This window comes from Crocodylus porosus, unplaced genomic scaffold (genome assembly GCF_001723895.1).
Source record: "Crocodylus porosus isolate Cpor-Errol unplaced genomic scaffold, CroPor_comp1, whole genome shotgun sequence".
Taxonomy (NCBI): Eukaryota; Metazoa; Chordata; order Crocodylia; family Crocodylidae; genus Crocodylus; species Crocodylus porosus.
Window position 1 is genome coordinate 66,102,634 of NW_017728949.1, and position 21,462 is coordinate 66,124,095.

The following is a 21,462-nucleotide window of genomic DNA, read 5'->3' on the forward strand; positions in this document are numbered from 1 at the left end:
CCCGCCCGCCCGCCAAAATGGCCTCACTCCGGCCCCCTCCGCGGCCCTTGGCGGCCGTGCTAGACACAGGAAGGTCGGGAGCGGCTGGGAGACTGAGGAGAGACGGAGCCGAGCGGGCAGGACGCTTCGGGCAGGCCCTCCCCGCCCCAGTCAGGAGTCTGCAGGGGTCAGATGGGAATCAGGAGGGGAGGCTGAAATGTGCAGTGCTGAATACAGCAGGCCCCTGGGTTTTTAAAACATGACAGTCATGTGCGTTGGCCTTCCAGACCGAAAGTAATTCGTGTCATTACATCACGTGAGGAAACCTCCTGGCACAGATCCGGAGGGAGTTGGCACCCTGAGGTCAGACCAGAGGCTGCAGATGGGGGACGCAGGGGGTGTGGGGGGATGCCCGTGAACCCCCCGAGTGTGGCAGTGCGCCCCCTGCGGGAAGGCCTGCAGGCGGTCGCCACTCACCACCCCCAGTGCCAACGCCTCCGGCGGTGTCTGCTGGCTGTCAACGGCTCGTCCACGCTACCGGTGGCACCTGCGGGTGGTTGCCGACCCCGGTCAGCACTTGCGCCCTCCTCACCTGCCGACAGCGCCAGTGACATCTCCTGCTTTGCACTGCTGCGCTCCCGCTGCTGCCGGGGGCACACTTTATGCTGCACACGTCTCCGATCGGTAGGCTACAAACTTAGTATGTGATGGAGAAGGTACCAAATACGAGGAAAATAACCTGACTCTGCCCCTAAATCAGCTCATCTTTCGGAGTCAGATTTGCTGCACACAGGTGCATGATTTAGTACAGTTAATTCAGGAATTCTGACGGGGTGAGGATTTTATGCTGATATATAGGAAGGGATGTTGTGTGTCAGACTAATAAATTGACTTTTAAAATATTCATGTATGGAAGTGCTGTTAGAACAATTAAGATGCCAGCTCCATATCGCTCCCCAAGTTTCACTTGACACATACTGATTTATTTTTCTAGCAATAATACGGTGTGCTATAAACAGGTATTTGGTTGTAGGGTTTGTTTGTTTTTAATCGTAAACGTGACTGTCTTACTGAATTCCAGGTTTTCGGTGAGCAGCCTTAAGTAAATTGAGGCCAAAATTCTAGTTAACCTGAAGCTTCCTTCTATAACCTTGGTGAGTGCATTAACATGGGTAGACTAGGTATGCGAAGGTAACAGTTTTTTTGGAGTAAAACCAACAGAGGTTGTGATTTCAAAGTCAGCAGCAACAGCTTGTAGAAAAGACCAAGCCTGACTTCCTGCCTTTTGGAAAGAACTTGAATGCCCTTTGACTATACCTTCAAGTTCAGTATTTGCTATGTAAATCCTTGTCATACAAGTCTTGTTATATCTACATTGAATGAAGCAGGGATCCTGTGAAGAGGGGAAATTATTAGACACTGTATGTGTACAGGAAATTAATTTGTGTATCAGAAAATTTACAGATTTTTATCTATTTCCTTTTTTGCCACCCTAGTAACATGTTTAATGCCCCTTTTTGAATCAGTGTATCCTTCTCGTGCTTAAGAGCAGGTATTGTCATAAATGCACACATCCATTTGTACTGGTATTTCAGTAATCTGCTTATCTCTTACTAATTAAACCCTACCTTATTTGCATCAAATGTATTAGTCTTTGGCAGATATTTCTAAATAGGAAGTGCGGGGGGATGTATGTGGCAGAATACAGGCAACCCCCACTTAGTGCTCTTAATTGGTTCCAGCAAAACTGAGCATTAAACAGAACCGCGCTAAGCAAAACCTATTTCCCTATAGAAATGAATGTAAGTAGAGATTGATTGGTTACTGTCTGCCCTGCCACCGCCTCTCCCCACTCCCCTGCCCGCCTGCTGGCGCTCCAGCCCCATGGACCAGCCAGGGTCTGTGCTCCTACTGCCCTGCTCTGGGCCCCTGCTGATCCTGGCCCTGGGCACTGGCATGGGTCCCACACCCCCTCCTCACTGCTTCTCACTGCTGCTGCCTTTTCCCACCCCGCTCACCTGCCTGCCGGCCTCTCCGGCCCCACTTGCAGTTTGACACTTAAAAAGTATAACTTACAGTTCAAACTGGTTATATAGTCAGGCTTCAATCATAATTAGATCTGACTTAATGTCATAATTAGATCTGTTATTAATTCAGAAGATCTTGTGTAGTGCCTAAACGTATGTGGTAATGTGCGAAATACAGACACCATATCTTTTAACAGGGATAGTTGTGTGCATGTAACAACCTTTATTGGATATATGGATATTTTTGTTACTTTTCCCTCAACTGTGCAAAAGTATTTTACACCCCCCAAATATTAAATACCTGAACACGTTAATTTTCTGAGTAGAAAATTTAAGCTTTGTATAGAATCATTTTCTGCATCATGTAGAAATCAATATTCCGTTTTTTACATCCAAGAAATGGGAGTTGTGTTGAAAAGAATAGTTTGTTTTGCAGAACACTTGGTAAGCTTTAGAAACCTGTTCAGCCTTTGCTTAATTGTATTAATTGATTTCAGTGCTAGGACAGCTAGCTTCTTTTTGAAAATTCTTGATTCCCTCTGCCCCAATATTCCACAAAATCTGGATGCCAGATGAGTTCCAAGTTTGCAGTTAACTGCCAAAGGTTGCGTTTCCTGGCGTGTTATACTAATGTAACGTTCATTACATGCTCTTGCTCTTATCTCATTTTTCCTTTGTAATTGGTTCCTCTCTAATCATTTCGTTCATCTTTTACTGATGTTTAATAGGTTACAAATGGTGTGGGTTTTTATCATGAATCGCATGAGCTCCCAGAGCAGTTCATCCACTCAACGTAGGAGAATGGCTCTTGGGATTGTCATACTTCTCCTTGTTGATGTGATATGGGTTGCCTCGTCAGAGCTTACATCGGTAAGTGTTGCTTTAAATAAAAAAAAACAAACAAACAAACACATTTATTTTAAGCATAAAAAAGAGGGGGCTCCTGCTGACACTATAGTACATTAACACGCAGTTTTCCACTATTAGCAACCTGGTGCTCAATCTTTTGGCTATGGGGGCCAGATGAGTGACACAGGGTTGGTTTGCAGGCCAGATTGGGCCTCACACACCAGGATCGGTCCCTTTGCTGTCTCCACTTGGCCCTGCACTCTGGATCAGGCCCTGTGCAGCTTTGGTTGGCACCCAAGTGCTTGGATCAGGCTCTGTCGTCACGTGTTACCTCTGTTGGGCTCTACATATCTGAAGCAGGCTCTGGGGTGCCCCGTGTGCTGATTCATGTTATTCAGCCTGTGAAGCTCTCCATGGATCTTAAACTGTGTCAGTAGAGTGAGTGATGCCACTGCTCCCCTAACTGCCAAATTTTAGGACCCACGGGGGAACCCCATAGGCTGGATGACACAGCGCCAAGGCCAGATATAGCCCATGAGCTGGGGGTTGAGCACCTTAACCTGAAAGTATTCTACTTCCCTTTTTTCTTTCCTTTCACCATAACAAAAGCTGTGTGAACTGAAATCTCCAAACAAGCATAATATAAGGGTTATCATTTTAATTTCAAAGTCAAATATTTAATTAAAAAATTTTCAATATCTTGAATCAATAAGTATTTAACTTTCAGTTAGTTGAAGTCAGGAGCTGATTTTGTTGATGGACATATTGGTTAAAAACTGCCAAGTGTTTCCCCATGGACCTAGTAATCTACTTTATATTCTTAAAAATTGGGTTATAGATTGAACCTGTCAATCTGGCTTTACAAAATTTAGGGACATAAGTCTAGAAGAATCCTCAGTTATTGAATAAATTCTATGCTACTGCAGGCAATTGTACTACTATTTAATCCAGTTCATACATTTATTACACTTTCTTTTAAAATTAGTTAGTTCCCGCTAACCTTACTGGAGGTTTATTCTAGGGACTTTCGAGTAGCCTAGTACCAAAACTCTGGCCATATTGTTCTTATAATGAAGAAACAACAGTGTTGATGTTGAAGGCAAAAACACTAAGTTGGTTACTTATGTTCTTCAACAATACCCAGGTGTTGGATTGAGACAACTTGGGTTCAAATCAAGCATGTTCTTCTAAACTCCCTTGAAATGTAACTTCTACCAACTTTGGAATTTTCCATATTAAAGCGCTAGCTGTAAATATGCTGCAGTTCACTTTAAGTACCCCATTTGTGTGTGTATGAACTATGTGTTAGGGTGGTTGGTTGTAGCCATGTTGGTCTAAGGACATGGGCAGACAAGGTTCTTTGGGTAACTGTGATATCTTTTATAAGATCAAATCAATAGTTCCACCCAGGAGAGAACACAAAGCAACAACATACTCTCCCTGTGCCTGAAGAAGGGTGTTTGTACCCAAAAGCTTGCAAAGAACAATTTTTCCACTTTTTTTTTAGTTGGTCTAATAAAAGATGTCACATTTACCTAAAGAACCTTGTCTGCCTGTGAAGTATATGGTACTTTCTGACACTGAACCTGTATTTTATGAGAAAGAAGGCTTGCTTTCTTGGGATTTTTTTTTAATATTATTATCTTTAGTGGCCTGTCCTTTTTATCTACATCTGTAAGTGATCCTTTATTGGAAAACCTTCTTTAATTCAGATCACATTTCAGTAATGGTCTGATTCTAAAATGCGTAAGTATATTGACTACTTAAAGTGAATTTAGCTTGCCTCTTGAGGCATTTTATCAATAGCTTCTCTCTAGTGATGTTATACTTACGATGCTTTGGTTAGTTCTAGAAAGGAACTGCTGGGCTAAAATGAACCATTTGTCAGTTTGATCACACATTCATATAGTCTTGCACCTCTTTTTTTCAAGTACACCTATAGAGTTGGTTTGAACCATGCTATTTTAAATGCACCGATTAGTCATCTGACTTCTCACCCAATTACTAATTATGAATGCTATAATTATCTTCCTTTCACAGTATGTTTTTGCGACCTACAACAAACCTTTTTTCAGTACCTTTGCAAAAACATCCATGTTTGTTCTATACCTCTTGGGATTTATTGTTTGGAAACCATGGAGGCAACAGTGCACACGTGGATTTCGTGGAAGGCACACAGCTTTTGTAAGTCTTCAATAACTTCATAAATAACTTGTGACGTACAAACATGCAGAATAGTTCAAAAATCAAATTGGGCAGAAAAGGATTTGAATAGCCTAAGCTGAACTCCAGAGGCAGACAAGCAACTTTTCCTTTAAAATAATATTACAACCAAAGTTGCGGAATATAGAGTGGTAATTGTAATAGTAAGTTGAATTAAAATGCAGAAGATTCACTATAGAGTCAAGATGCACCTGGAATTGGTACTTTCATATTGTGGCTTAGCATTTTGTTATATCCTATTTCTTTAGAAGAATTCTAATTGGTTTGATTGCAGGCTTAATATGACATTCATGCTGATCAGACTTGTTTTTTGAGATCATGCTCAGGAAAATGTGTAGAATGTTTCTCCTCTCCCCCACCCCTTATCTCCCATAAAGTATATGCATAGCAGTTTCTGTTAAATTGCTCTTATAGACAGGGATCATATTCCTCCTACCATAGGCATATTTTATATTTGCATTTGATGATGGGCATTATCTTCAGGGCCTAACTACTCTAAACTTTCATGAGACTTTGAACGTAAACCATATTGCACAGGTATAAAAAAAGACAAGCAGCATGGTTCTGGTAACTAGGACAGTAGATCTGATACCAGTTCTAGGCAAGATAATAGAAATGTTGATCATTAAAAAAAATCAAAGCATTAAAGTGATCCTTTTAAAGAATGAAATCAGTTTTATTTAGAGAAGCTGACAGTTGGATTGATAAGAGTAGACTTCTCTGCACAGCAGCAGTACAGCACACAGTAAATGGTCTAAGGAACTGGCTATCTGACAGATGTTATACCAATTGTCAGTAGGAAATACTCATTGAAACTGGACTTCATAGTCCTCATGTGCATTTTTACACGCCTTCTGGAGTGGGAGGACGTTTTAATTGGAATGGCCCTTGGGAGCCGCTTTAACTAAAACCTCTGTAGCAGTCCACATTTTCAAAATGGCAGCGGGAGCACTTTCAGTGAAGCTCATTTGACGAGTGTTAAAGTGCCCCCACCGCCATGTTGAAATGCAAGGGCACTGAATACATGAGATGCTGCAGTACACTGGAGCTTTCCATTGGACTGCTCCAGCAGACTCAATTAATCTGCTGCAGTTAATTGAGTCTGCTCTGACGTGCTCCAACTGGAATGTGTCGGAGCCCACATACAGGTGCCATATGTGATTGGGCCTAGTCCTGTGCTGAAAATTGTGCGAATGGATTGAGGCCCATTGAGTTCTGTATGACTGCAAGAGAACGCTGGCAGAGCTTTTAGTACTCCTGTTCACCATAATGTGGCTTGGTTAAACTGCGTATTAAGCACCTTTTTATACAAAATGTTTGCATTCATTAGTGTCATTTGACAGTGGCTTGATAGAGTTTTAAATGTACCATTTCTAATTAGTTTGCAGATGCTGAAAGTTATTTTGCTGCTTGTGCAACAGACAACACTGTAAAGAGTTCTTTGGTAAGTTTCTTAATTTTAAACTGCCCTGTTTTTGTACGATAATGATATACCATGTCAGTCATTTCCCTCCCAGTTCACACATTTGAATTAGATTTGAAAGCATTCTGTAAATAGGATTAGTTTAACCTCTTTTAACCAAAATGATTAAAAAGCATTTAGCCAAAATGGCAGTAATATGTGAAAAACAAGGCATAATGCTACTTACTTTGAGAGAGATGTGGGATCTCTTGCTCAGATAAACACTGAAATTGAATTTACACTGGACTAGGTAATATATCTCTGCATGTCCTAAAAGGGGGATATTCCCAGATCCATTTCCATACTTGGCAAAGCAAAATGTAGATCTAACTATCTTTCAATCCAAGGCCACACAATATAACACAGTCCTTCATTTACTAGAATATATTAGGATACTATGGTCCCTTCCTACAGCTTGAAAGGGATAGGGAGTGCCTTTGCCTCTGGTGGAAAAAAAAAATCTGTTTAAAGGGATCAAATCCAGTGGGCATTCCAGGGAAAGCTAGTGCTTATTTGTGACACTGATCTGATTGAGTCACTACCCCACTGAATCATGCTTGGTCTGGATGCCCAAAATCAGGTTCATAAAGACTATAGAAATTTCTGCAAAAGATTCACCCCACATTAAGGGATTGAGAAGAAGTAACTGGTTGTTGAAAAGTTGAATATCTCCTAGTGGAAGGTGTGGGTTGGGATCCCATTTTTGCCCTTCATTTCTTTCCTGCCCATCCAGCCATATCAAAAGAGTTCACAATCTCTGTTAGAAAACTGGGGTATTTTACTTAAATTATACAGATGTACAGTAGGGGCCAGTTGACACTGGCAATGGAGCACACTGTTCATTTTCAAGCTGATAGATGTCACACAAAGTGAGTGCACAGTAGTGCTTCCCAGGCAATGGTGGAGTTAACAGGATTCTTATTTTTTGCACTCCCTCCCAGACTATTAAGTACATTATATATTAAATTAACGAAAATTAATTAGGAATGCTTAATAGTTCTGTATTAACACTTCTGTTTTTAAACAGCTTAATCTGTTGAGTGTGTCAATACATACTTTCTGTGGTGCCTTGTCCATAGTGTATTGACATCAGGCTTTGGGACAGCGGCTTGCCAACATTTTTATTTTTAAGCATCTCCAGGACTTGCATGAAACTTACTCTGTTTGAGTGAAGCTAATGTATTTGATAGGGTTCACATATATTTTTTAAATGTTGAATTTTAAAAATAGTTTAAAATCTATATTTTAATCTGTCCAGATGTGACAAATGCATTAAAATGAAATTTCCTGATTAGTGAAAGAGTTGATGCTGCTGTCTAAATACCCTGCCTCTGTTGCTGTTTCACCCACATTGTTTACATCGGTGTCTTCATTTAATTCGCTGATATACTAAATTAAAAAGAACAGTTACATTGTAAGCAATAATATTAACTGCATATGCTGCTTGTCCTGCTGCATTTCAGAGTGAACCTTTATATGTTCCTGTAAAGTTTCACGATTTGCCAAGTGAAAAAAGTGGCAGTACTAATAGTGATACTGAAAAAAGTGAGTAAAGACTTTGGAATTTTCAAATGCAAGCTCTTTGGTGCATGGACTGCCTTCCTTTATGTCTGTATACTGCAATCATAGTTGCAGGTCTAGCTGCATTTCATTTGCCTTCCTCATATCTCTGATTGTACCCACACAGGTTTCAGGCTTCCTTATGCTATTACTTCTCCTGGGATTGAATTTTTCAGTTCTCCCAACCTTAAATTCAGCCCTGGCCTGCAGTGCTTTGTATATCAAACATGGTAACCCAGCAAGACCAACTGTGGTACTCGTGGTTCATTCTTTTGGCTGTCTGTGACCAAGCAACCTTTAGAAAAAAAAATTGTCCATCTTACAGCAGTAGCAAAGCATTTGAAGAAAAGAGAATTTTAAATCCACATGTGCTCGTATTACCTGAGCTCTGCCCTCTTGCAGTGATAGGGCTGGCATGCTTAGTAACTGTAGACACCCTAGCAGGTCCTGGACTCTAACCCTTGGTCAGGTTCCCAAGAAGAGTCACTTTTTTTATCCAGCCACAGTTCTTTGAATAAAGGCTTTCTTCTCAAAGCTCTCCAGGTAGGCTCTGCAAGTATCTTGTGAAACCCCATAGCAGACACTTGAGGTTTTTTGTCTTAAGCACTTCCTCCCTTCCCGCTTGATTAACATAGTCTCAAATTAAATTAAAAACAGATAGGGCAAACATTCCAATACCCTAGTCTTCAAACACTGTTTTATTAGAGCGCACTTCCCTATCTGTTATTATCTCTACTATATTTTAGTTACCATAACATAAACCAATAATGATGGATAGATATGCATACTGCTATGCTAGTAATGAATGCTGTAGAAAATATTCAGGTTGAATTATAGTTGGTATTCTTAGAAAATAATGACATTTCAATAAGATCAGAAGGACTCCAGAAGTTAGAATGCTAAAGTTACCTGTGTGAATGCAACCATTAGATCCTTGGCTATATTCTTCTTACAAACCTAGAAGTATTTGCCAGACTCCAGCTGACATTCTTGGGGGGGGGGGTGTCTGTTAGGCATTTCTCCCCTCAACAATGTACTGTTACTATTCTGTTCTTGTAGTTTAATGCACGAGTCATTTTAGAATGAAAGACTCCAAAAAGGTGACTGAACAATGCAAGATAATCCCGTGTGCTTAAAGGATCGATGTTTTATTTTCTTTCAAATGTTTCATCTCCAGCTCTCCTTTTCTAAGTAGCAAAAACATGGGTGAACATGTGCCATTGAATGCCTGACAGAAACGTTCATTGATTTTAGATGGACTATGATTTTGCTGGAACTAAAATATAAATATCACCTTGTTTCTGAACCAACTCTGGCTGTTCATAAAAGTAGAGATTAAATTATGGAAGCCTTTAAAATCTGATTACAAGGGTATAGCAAAATTGTAAGAGCAAAAACATCACTGTAATTTTCTTATATATGAAAATTGTGTGCAAGCTGTGATTTCTTTAAAGCAAAAATCCAAGAACATGTGCTACTCTGCATTTTTTAAATGCAGTGTATATATAAGATAAAGTGGGGGGGGAATAAGATAATAAAGTTAATTTAAGTTTCCAAGGAGTTAGCCTGAATGCATAGCAGTAATGATTTAAAACGATGATGGTGTCCTGGCTCATTAGCAGGGTGGGTACATAGTAACACGATAGAAATTCTATAAATAAAAATTTAAATAAATATTTTGGATGTTAGAAGTATTTGGTTGTCATTTGTGAAGCATTATAATCAATGGGATAAAAAGAAAATTACACTTTTTTTCCCCTGTTGTGCTTGAGTGAAAAGTTTAATGATCATGTACCACTTTTTTTTTTCCTTTTAAGCTCCCAAAAAGCCTCGTGTAAGGTTCAGTAATATTATGGAGATTCGACAACTCCCATCAAGCCATGCATTGGAAGCAAAGTTGTCTCGCATGTCCTATCCAACTGTAAAGGAGCAGGAATCAATATTAAAAACTGTAGGGAAACTCACTACAACTCAAGTAGCAAAAATCAGCTTTTTCTTTTGCTTTGTGGTATGTGCTTTTTCTTTCAAGAAATTAAGCAGTCACGCACACATAGTAATGGAAATGAGATGCCTCTTTTTATCAGTAGTTCATCTGTATTTTGCTTCATGAATATGCTAAATGCAATACAGCTTTCAATCTGGCATTTAAAATGCAATGCTAAAATGTAAAGTGGATTTTCAAGCTTGTGGTTAATTGAAACATAAGTTCTGCTGCTGGCAGGTCACACCCCTTATTACCCAACATGGGTGTGGTAAGTTATTCAAACAGCCTACCCTGGCAGAAGTCCAGGGTTATTGAAACAATAGTTGCTGTTCCTTCATATTGTTGCAGAATGGGGTCAGGCCCTGGCTGTGTACCTACCCACAGCTCTGTGGATGCGGCCATGGAGAAGCAACTCTCTTTCTATTTTGGGGGATGAGGAAGAAGAACTTGTAACTAGCTGATGTCCTGCTTGCTTTTTGTGGTACTCCTGAAAGCTGCCACCCTGTCTGTCTAATACTATGGTATTATCTGGCCTTGCAATGATGTGAAGAGGTCTACTGGGGGGAACAGAGACTGCTCTTCAACTCTACCCCATTTGAAGGGGGTGAGCTGCAAGATTTACTTAATTTCATCCGCAGTTTAGTCATCTTCACGTGGTTTTGTTCTTTTCAGTGACATGGGAATAGAGGTAGTAATGACAAATTTATTAAAAAACAACATTAAGTGGAAGGGAGGAGAGTAGTGCTGCTTCTAATGGCAGCTTATCACTGCCACTTCAGAGATTGTATCTAAAGTGCCCCTAATAATAGAACCCATGCAACTCTTTGGCCAACAGGAGGTGATTCACAAATAGAACAACATGAATGTTACTTTAATAAGGAAGTGATCTGGTAACTGAAGCTTCATGGGATGCATGGATAATACTGAGCATGTCTCCAACATTAGGTGGAAAAACAGCTGTTTAATGTTCAGCACAGGTACTATAACCACTCCCCCCCACACACACACAGACGCATGCAATTTAAAAATACTCCTCAATTTTTTTATGCATATACATCCAAATTATATAGAATAGGAGCTATTTTTTCATTTTCTGTAGAAGCATATACTGGTCATGTCCTGCACAGAAACCAAAAAACAGTTTCTTGTAAAAGGAACACAGCATATGCTGCTTTCTTGTTCAGTATTTAACAAGATAGTCCTCTTAAAAATGTCACCAACAACATCCCTGGGGATTCAAGAGATAATAAAATTCTTGCTGCTTTGCATTTACAAAGAATCTTATCTCACAGGTATTTTATGAATATTAATGCATGTATCTGATGTAAGTACAGTAATATCACTGTTTTAGAAATGGAAATACTTTACCAAATATCTGCCATACTTCTGGTGCATTAATCAGTTTAAATTAGATGAATCTATAATCTCTGTAGACTTCTGGAAATAGTAGATTTTTCTCCATTTAGCTATTTAAAAATGACTTATGAACATAGTTTCCTTGATTGAGGCTGACTTGCCATTTTTCATAAAAGCATATTTAAGAATTTAAGTCCACAGTACATTATGTGGCAGACTCAGTTGAAACTGTTTTTGATTATCTGTTTTTATTTTTGCTTTAGCTACTTAATGCATCTACTTCCTGATAGAAGTTAGAAGGGTTGTTTAGGTAGAAGGGCTTAGTTGAAAGTCCTGTTCTGTTTTGATTTTATTTCAGTGTAAATGTTTTGTTTTCTAAATATAGGAAAATCAAGGCATGAATAAATGCACAAGGAAAACAGATTTTTAATGCAGCTTGCTGCTGTCCTTGTATTCATTAAACTATTTTTCTTTTTCTGCAGTGGTTCTTGGCAAATTTCTGTTATCAAGAAGCTCTCTCAGACGCACAAGTAGCCATAGTCAATATCTTATCTTCGACCTCTGGTAAGCTATTTAAAATGGGAAATGTGCATTGTAAGGCCTACTGAAATGCATGTTTATAAGTTAAAGCACTTTTCCTTATGTCAGCACTACATTTCATTGACATATTGTGCCTCCTTTTAGAAGTGTAAAGCTTAAAATAACCAAATGCAGTGGCCTGGAAGTGTTTGCTGTATTATCAGAATTATTTCATTATCCTCGTTATGTCTTCCTGCTTTGTTCCACGTGGTTTTTTATCTGCCTAGAATTTCACAAGTACATTACATTTGTATAGGCAAGACTTTCTTGACTGTAACAGTTCAGAGGAAAGTTGATGCTCTTTTTTTTTTCAAGTGGCTACAACTCACTGTAAAAATCTGCTCACAGATTATTTTTTTAAAAACAAATTGCTTTCTCCATGTAGATTGTCCTAGTTATTTAGAGCACACAGCCATGCGAGAAAGCTATGTATCTCATGTTCCAAGCTAGCTTGTGGTTTTTTAAGTATTGATAAATTGTTGTTAAAAATTTCAAGGTAGTGTAATCATAAAAAACCCTGAACAGTATTCTCTTGTACACTGAATGCATGTGTGTGTCATTCAAGGACTTGGTAGATAATATAAGTGATATTAAATACCACAGGATGATGGAAAAAGGGTGGAAGTTACAGTAATTTCAATGGTGAATGTTCCTAAACTGGCCTCCAGAGGCATTAAATACATAATCTTAATAGTTTTGTGCATTTACAGTTGTAGATCTCTCAAGGAAAAATCTAGTTTTTTGTACAAATGAGGACAAGTGAAGGGACCAGGGTATGTGCATGTTTAAGTTTGCTGCATAAAAAGGTGTTCTTTCAAATGGAAATTTGCATTTGATATAGAGTACTGAGAGCTAAAACACCACAGTTTTAGCTCCTACTTAGTGGTGTGAAAGCATACACATGGGTAGTTACTTTGGAGCAGTACATTAAGTTCTGGCCCCCTCTTTAGCTTGCTGTGATTTATTCCCTTTGCAATTTGAATAAAGTGCTTCAGGTCTTACAGAGTAGACTCTTCTGCTATCTTACTGAAAAGTGAGATAGCAGGTCCCACGCGCTAATATTTCTAGGATCTTACTCTGCTTCCATTGTAGTACATTTTAATTTTAAAAATGCATGAGGTATATTTTTCATCTAACATGGCAACCATCCATCCTCCTGGATCGTGTTGTATGCATAAAGGCCACCCAGACTTTTGATGCATATGCCTGGGCAGGAATTTTTGGAGGAGTGGAGGCTACCCAGACCTTCCATCCTCCCTTTAGGCCACTGAGATAGAATCCAAAGACCTGACCAAGTCCAGATGTTTGGTGCAGCCATGGCTGTAGTTGCGTAAGTGTCTAGGAATTAAACCTAGGTCTCCTTTGTGGTAGACAAGGATTCAATCACTGAACTACAGGGGACACCTCATATAATGTAAGAACATAAGAAGTGCCATACTGGGTCAGATCAGTGGTTCTTCTAGCCCAGTGTCTTGTCACTGATGGTGGCAGGAGTGAATGTTTTAGAGGGAGAGCACTGAACCAGGTATATCTAGAGTGTTCCATCCCCTATTCATTACTGGCTTCTGTCTCTAGCGCCAACCCCTTGTATCTCTTTTTGTCCTTGACAAGTTTTCTAAAATGGTTTTCTTTAAATCCATGTTCAGTGAAATGTCTAATTTTGCTTGGCATGATAGATGTGAATTGTCCCACATCTCAGTTTTGAATATGATGTTAAACTATAAATATCAGATAATCCATCATTTTGAGGCATGCAGTAGTTACTACTATTTAAAAGGATGTTCAGTAATGCACGGTTTTAATTTGGACTGATTTCTAGATTTAACTAAAAATTAAGGTTGCGGTTTAAACATGCAGAACATAAGCTAAATTAAATGTAGTTTGCTTGTCGAGGGTGTAGATTTTAATCTCAGTTTATACATAATCGATATATCTGAATAACAAAATAAAATTAGCAACAAATTTAGACACTAGCTCCATCACAGAGATCGAGAATGAATTTTTGAAAACTAAACTGAAGTGTTAAACAGACAATTTATAAAATAAAAAGAAACTAAACTGATGGCAGGTCAGTTTATTAAACAGGCTGGTAACCAAGTTTGATCACATTTAACTTCTCTTGCAGGGCTTTTTACCTTAATCTTAGCTGCTGTGTTTCCAAGTAACAGTGGAGATCGGTTCACCCTTTCCAAACTCCTAGCAGTTGTTTTAAGGTAGGAATGTAAACTTCTTAATCTTCCTTTTTCCTTCAACATGCTAATTTCATTTATTCTTTTCTAAGTAAATGGATTTACCTGTACAATTTCAAGAGTAGCAAATATTGGTAAGTTTACAGGGAAATTCAATTGTTAATTTTTTTTTTTTTAATCTGCTGGTACCAAGGGGCCCTGCTTCTTTAATGTTAAACTTTTTGTATTCTTTTTATGCTAATTGAAATCCCAATAGTTCAGAACTCTCAGAAACGCAAGTAAAGGAGGATTAGGATTAAGAACTGAATTTGTAACCTTACGGTGTTACAAGGCCCCTCTGCAACCAATAGTTTGTTAAATATTTTTGCTTGAAGTTATTCTTAGGTCAAATGCATTAGTATCTATCACCTGGGAGCTGACTCAAGTTTTGTTCGTTTCTGAAAAGTAATGTGAATTCCGAGCTCTTAAATATTTAGGTAGGTTAGTAAATAGTACTCCTTTTGGCTTTACGACTCAAATGTACAAATATCTAGATTGGTATCTTTGTGGATTTTCCACTTCACATTATCATTTTAAATACTTTTAATGCCTAAACAGTTGATATTTCCTTTTCTAGCATTGGTGGTGCAGTACTTGTTAACCTATCTGGGTCTGACAAATCTGCTGGAAGAGGTACACTAGGTATATAAATGTTTTTCTTTTTATACTTAAAGTGAAATTAAGGTAAAGATGTTGTAAATTTGACATGACACAAAGCTATGGGGTGGGAGTGGAAAGGTAACACCTGTTATGTACAGACTTCAGAAGATTGTTTAAACGACTGCCAGAAGGGAGTGATTATGGAGTTTCAAGTTTAATTCATTTTATGTAGTAATAGATTCTATAAACACTTATTTGTAATAGAACATTCTGCAATAGAGTGTTTAAGATTTAACTGAGCGTATTTCTAGAAAATGTGATTCATAATATTATGCCTAATGTGTTTGTTTGATCTTTACAGGTTCCCTTTGGTCTCTTATAGGAGCAATGCTATATGCTGTCTATATAGTTATGATAAAAAGAAAAATAGACAGAGAAGACAAGCTCGATATACCAATGTTCTTTGGTAAGGACAAAAATTGCTGTGTTAATGAAAAACTTTCTCTGAGTCACCAAATGCATTTTTTTTTCTGTTTTAGGCTCCAGTCTTGCAGTCAGTTAAATGCTGACATAAAGTTAAGCATACCTAAGCATTTTGCATTTGGGAGGACCCACTCCAGTTTTATTCCAGATTTAGGGCCTGATCTTGATATGTGTGAAACAAACAGCAGCAACTTTCCCTGTAGTTAGTGGGAGTCTTGGGCTGCATACACACTTTAAATGATCTGAGAAAATTCTCCCCAATGGTTTTTCTCCTGGTAGAAAAACGTACCTGGAGACACCTAAACAGACACTCAAATGCTGAGCCCTTGAGGACTGGAAAGCTTGCAGTACAGAATGGGTATACAGGCCTGCCCTGTACACTGCTGCCATTCTGTCTCTGGGCAGACTGAGGGAGTCTACAGCAGGCATGGGCAAAATGCATCCCACAGGCCACATGTGGCCCTCCAGGCCATTCTTTCCAGCCTGTGGGGCCCCTAACGATTTAGAAAATTAATATTTATCTGCCCCTGGCTACCTATCATGCAGCTCTCAATAGCTTGCCAAAACTCAGTAAGTGGCCCTTAGCCCAATATAATTGCCTTCCCCTGGTCTACAGAGATGCTGCAATGTGTTCACAGAGTCCCCCTGGCTGTGTACTGTCAGCTCTGCAAGCTCTCTGCTCTTGAGGTGCTCAGCATTTTAATGTCTGTTCAGGTGTCTCCAGGTAAGTTTGTTTTTTTGTTTTTTGTTTTCTTTTTTTTCCTACCACGAGAAAAAACCTGGGAATGTTTCCCAGACTATGTAAACGTGTGTACACAGCCTCAGCTGCACTATAAATTTCATTTATGGACATTGGAGTAATCTGCTGCTGCTAATTTCCTTGATGAATTCTTTATTCAGTAAAAATTGTGCTGATGTGTTGAAATCACCTTTGATAGAATATTGGTTGCCTAGTGAGTAGTTCTCTAGCCATTACATTTAGCCAACCCTATTATGTCTGGAGTCCTGATTTGTAGATCTGAAACAACAAATGGTACAATAGAGCCTTGTTAATCTGCAGAGATTTGGTGTCCCATCAGCCTTTCTAAGCAAAGACTTAATAGCAAAGTGGTATTGTAAGTTTTTGTATTAAATATATTTGTGGTAAATGTTCTTGTATCATAAAATTTCCAAACAAAATGGGAATTGATCATGAAATCAGCAAAGTATATTTTATGATAATTATCTTTTTCTGTCAATTCACACAAAACAGTAATTTTTCTCTGAGTCTCTCAGTCTTCTGTGCAAATTAACACAAGAAAAATTATAATAGAGTATCAGTATTCCAGCTGAGAAACAGAACTGCTGTCCCAGTAGAACACAGATTTGTAAACTCATAGTATGGACAGTATCTCGCATATTATTACTTCTTTTATTTGCCATTGTACAACATCCCTGTGGCAACTGCTGCAGTATATCTTTTTTATTAGAAGATTTTTTTTTTAGAAATTACTTTATTTTTAGTGATCTAAAACTATTTAGTAGACGAAAATAGAGCTGGCGCCAGCTAACTCTTCCAGATGACTGGCCAGTCTTTCAGTGAAAGCTTTTGAGCCAAGGCATGAAAACCACTATAGTAGCTATTAACCTGGAATTAAAGTTCCAACCTGTTTTCTTAAAGAGTTGTCTATGTGCTTCTCTTCTCACAGACAGACACTGAAATCCTGTTTTCTCAGATCCATTTCTTTTGATGATGACATTTGTGTGTCTGTCTTGTGCATCCCTGCTTCACTTGACCAGGTGAACTCCTGCAGAAGCACTTATTGGCTTGCACCACCTACAGAAATCTATGCAGCTATGTCCTGGTGACATTTTTCTTACTGCTTATGCCTTGTTTCATGACCAGCTATCATACCAGGACCCTGTATTACAGCAGAAAAAAACTCAGGGCAGCCCCTCCAATGGTTTTTTACTACCTGCTGTTGAATCCGTGGGGGGAAAAAAGAGTGGTTGTGATCTTTGGGCTACCCCACAGATCCCTATGTTCTCAGAGATCCTTGTTCCTTATTTAAGTTTTTTCTTCCATGGAGTCAGAATTATTGCTTGGTTCATGGAAAAGCAAACATCTTCATAGTTGAGGGGACTAGTTAAAAACCAAAAAGCAAGCATAAATCAAATATCTGGCTATACGTATTCCTGGTTGGGTTTTTTTGCATAGAAAACTAGGCAAAGGAATAACTTATTAAAGTAGGTATTTTGCAGCCCTTGAAAGCATTTGCACTGTAAGAATAGCAGAATATGGAGAGGAAGAGGTAATTACAAAATTAAGCCAATAAGAATGAAAATTCAGAATTACTAACATTATCTTTGGTTTTATGCTCAGGTTTCGTAGGTCTGTTTAATCTGCTGCTACTGTGGCCAGGATTTTTCCTACTTCATTATACTGGATTTGAGGCCTTTGAGTTTCCCAATAAACTAGTATGGATGTGCATTGTCATTAATGGCCTTATTGGAACAGTTCTGTCAGAGTTCCTCTGGTTGTGGTATGTACTATTTACTGCATGCAAATTGTACTAGTGCCCATTTAATTGTGATCTGTTGAGATATTAAAATGATTAGGCTTTATTTTTTGCTTTCTAATGATCTACTAAGGCAGTGAGTTAGGGAAAGTCATTCGATGCATTGCACTATGCTGTTTAAGAGAAATGTGCACATAACTTTTAAGGAGAAAATGATGTGGGTTTGTAGAAAGAAGCACTATGAAAAAGAGCTGAGAAGATTAAACACAAACAATATAAAAATGTTATGAGGTGAAAAAACTTAAGCACTTCAGGTAGTGTAGTACTACTGTAGAGATTTGTCATACATACTCAAACTTTAAATGAGCAAGTATTCATTTTCTTAATTGTATGAATTTTATATTACAGCAGTTCTTCAAATTCCAATCTCTTGCATCAAGTAGGCAGTGCAAGAATAATACCTAGTGAAGTATTTCATTACCTGAAAAGTTTAAGTAAATTAAAGCTTTGAAAAAACAAGTTCCCTAGAATCCCATTAGTGTGTATTAATCTCCAGGAGGTACCCTGCAAAATAGTAAGTCATTAAACAAAAGTATAATGTATAATACGATGATGCCACTATATAGGTCAGCAGCAGCAGCAGCAAGAATTGAAATGCAGATTTTTTTGGTCTGCTGCACAAAAGCTGTAGCAGACTTGCAAAACCTTAATGTAGACCAGAGGTTTTCAACCTTTTTGGATCAGTGTACCCACAGTGCCCGGATGTGCACTACCTCCTCCCTGCCCCACTCCACAAGTGCTGCGGGTGAGTTTCCTCTGCTCCACATGTCCAGCCAGCTGGGCAGCACCTGCACAGCAGCGCAGGATGGTTCATGGCAGGGCCGTGTCCCTGCCCACCCGTGCATACCCCCTAGAGTCTTCTCAAGTACCCCCAGGGGTATGTGTACCCCCAGTTAACAACCCTTGATGTAGACTATCCACTAGAGCAGTGATTCTCATCCAGGATGCCATGCCACCATAGAGTACCTTGAGGTCCTTTCAAAGGTGCTGTGAAGTGCCACACAATGTTAGCACTGTTAGGTATACAAACACAAGTCACAAGACGAAACCCAGAGATTTCAAATAGAAATCCATACCTGTGGACTTTTGAGTCCTTTGCAGTGGAAAAACTGCTGTATCATCTTTCTGTAAGCAAAAAAAAAAAAAGTGAAAACTGAGAGCTGTCATTTTCTGAGGGGTATCTTCAGTGTTTATCCAGGGCTGCCTCAAATCTAAAAATGTTGAGAACCACTGCACCCAAGGGTGACAGGATTACACATGCCGGACTCCAGAGCAGGGTTTTTTGGTGTGCAGGCTTTTTCTTTTCATTTGGTTTCAGTCCAAATTGGACCAAAATTAAATCTGTTTTTGTAACTTCCCACAAAATAGAAATTCCAGCACAAGTATGGTATCTCCAAATGTCATGTGTCACAGGTTCTCCTGCTGCTCAGCTGTTTCACTGTTGCTGTTACAGCTAAGAAGAATATGAGTCTCACTCAGCAGTTGCCTGGAGTCCCAACACCCTGACATTCTGAAATCCTTGGCCCTGAAGTAGCCCTACAAGAGTCCAGGGAGGGTATTAGGAGCAAGCTACAAGGACAGACTCTGTTTCATCAGAAAATCTCAGCTCTGGAGTACAAATGAATGGCGGAACGTCGTTTCTCTCTGTTTTGGTTACTTTAAAAAAAAAACTAATTAGAGAGATGCTTTGCAGTATTAACACCACCTATACCTCACTATAGTTATGGATGAAATCATTGCTGAAATGCAGAATAGAATTGCTAAATTGGGAGGAGCAGGGAAGAATGATCAAATTACCAATTTAACACTACCTTGATTTTTAGCCCCTTTTAAAAGACAAGGCATTTAAATGTTGACACCTTAACTACTGCATGACTTTAGTGATTTGGTATAAATCCAATCAAGGAAAAGTCTCCTCTTGTTCCCAGTTTTAGTCTATAATTTCTCCAACAGTCTTGTTTTGCTGTGTAGACACCCTTTACTACCACACCAGCAGCTTTGCTGCTTCTGTTTTTTAATCTACACTTTCAATTAATTTCTTTCCTTCTTTCACACAACTTTTTTCAGCAGCCAGCAAAACTTTCCTTATCCTTACTTTTGCTTCTTGCTTTTTTTTTTTAATCTTACAAATATTATAAATGGCCAGTCAGGTCATCCTTTGTTTTGTGGAAGTCACTCAGGAGGATCCAGTGACTTGAATTGGGAGTTCTTTCATACTTTAATTGAAGAGGCTCATGAATTAAATTGGCTCATGCATGAAATCTTGACTTACAAAGCATTTCTAAATGTTTGTTCAGATATTTGAGTCTAAGAAGTGTTAAGAAATTGAACATTCTTATTATTGAATAAAATACCTTCCCCTTCTATTAATCCGGTTTCTCACACATTTTGTGTGATGTTACACAGACTTTCCAAGCCATCCATATATTTGCACAGGAAAAAATAGGTAGACAAAATTTAAATGAAAAAAAAATGATATTTTTCAATTGAAGCTCAGTATCCTGTTTTATATTCGGTACTTGGCACGGATTTTTTGGGAACTGAAAAACAGTGTGGCTGGTCTCCTGTTGTTTGACTGTGATAATGAAACCAAAGGGTACAGGGTTTCCATTTCTGCAGATCTCCCTTAAAGCATCCAGATTACAGATTTATGTGATAGTCCAGATGTTTCTGCTGCCATTAGAGACTGAGTGAATAGGTAATTAGTTCAGTGAACAGTATTGACTGAAGTGAGTAAGCAAGCATTTTCAAAGTTATTGAATCGCTGATTCTTTGTGTCAGGCCAGAAGAGTTCTTATGAAGGCATTATCTGTTGTTAAGCTTTATTTTGTGTTTGGGACCATTGATTTGTTGGATCACAGAGTCTAATTTACAGCCTTTTGTGTTGAAAGTGCCTTTAACAATATGAAAATGGTTAAAACTAGACATGTCTGACCCTGCACCCTTTTTTTGCACTCAATAACGTGTAGAACTAAAGAATATTTCACATGCTCCGTAATTCTTCAGAGTAAAAGTTCCATGAAAATCGGGAGGTGCATGGTATTGAGTTTGTGGTGGTTTTATTTTTTCCCCTTAAACTACTCAGTAGCTTAATCATTTTTAAATTAAATTTGTTCTGCAAAGGCGTTTTAAAGAAGGAGCCTGGGCTCTTTGGCTATTTATAAAGAGACTGATATATTGTTTATTACTCAGTAAGTTGAATAACCTGCTGAACTTGAGATTCCTTTGTGATTCACACATTTAAGAAAGCTAATGGTTTTGGATATGTCAGTGGTTTTCAACCTTTTTTTGAATGTGGCAGAACCCAATAGAGCAGTGATCTCCAAAGTTTTTTGATTGCGCACCCCTATCAGTAAAAAAATTTTTGAGCATGCACCCCCAATATATGTATATTTATATAAATATAAAGAGAAGTTCTAATATTTTCTTCCCACACCCCAATGGATTGTCTTGTGTACCCCCTGGGATGCATGCACCCCACTTTGGAGACCACTGCAATAGAGAACCACCATTGTGCTTCCCTGGCTTCTCAGCACGGAGACGGAAAAGGATCTTGGAGTCGTCATTGACTCCA

The 21,462-nt window shown here is 38.7% G+C and overlaps 1 protein-coding gene across 1 annotated transcript in view; it reads left to right on the plus strand.

Annotated features, from left to right (window-relative positions):
- Positions 1–21,462, plus strand: part of SLC35F5 (solute carrier family 35 member F5) — a 68,918-nt gene that overhangs the window by 27,236 nt on the left and 20,220 nt on the right. The window contains exons 3-12 of the mRNA XM_019553603.1: positions 2,735–2,876; positions 4,896–5,039; positions 6,460–6,522; positions 8,004–8,085; positions 9,918–10,108; positions 11,923–12,004; positions 14,145–14,232; positions 14,825–14,889; positions 15,209–15,313; positions 17,693–17,852. Of these exons, the coding sequence (XP_019409148.1) occupies positions 2,735–2,876; positions 4,896–5,039; positions 6,460–6,522; positions 8,004–8,085; positions 9,918–10,108; positions 11,923–12,004; positions 14,145–14,232; positions 14,825–14,889; positions 15,209–15,313; positions 17,693–17,852 (1,122 nt within the window). The remainder of the gene's footprint in view (positions 1–2,734; positions 2,877–4,895; positions 5,040–6,459; positions 6,523–8,003; positions 8,086–9,917; positions 10,109–11,922; positions 12,005–14,144; positions 14,233–14,824; positions 14,890–15,208; positions 15,314–17,692; positions 17,853–21,462) is intronic.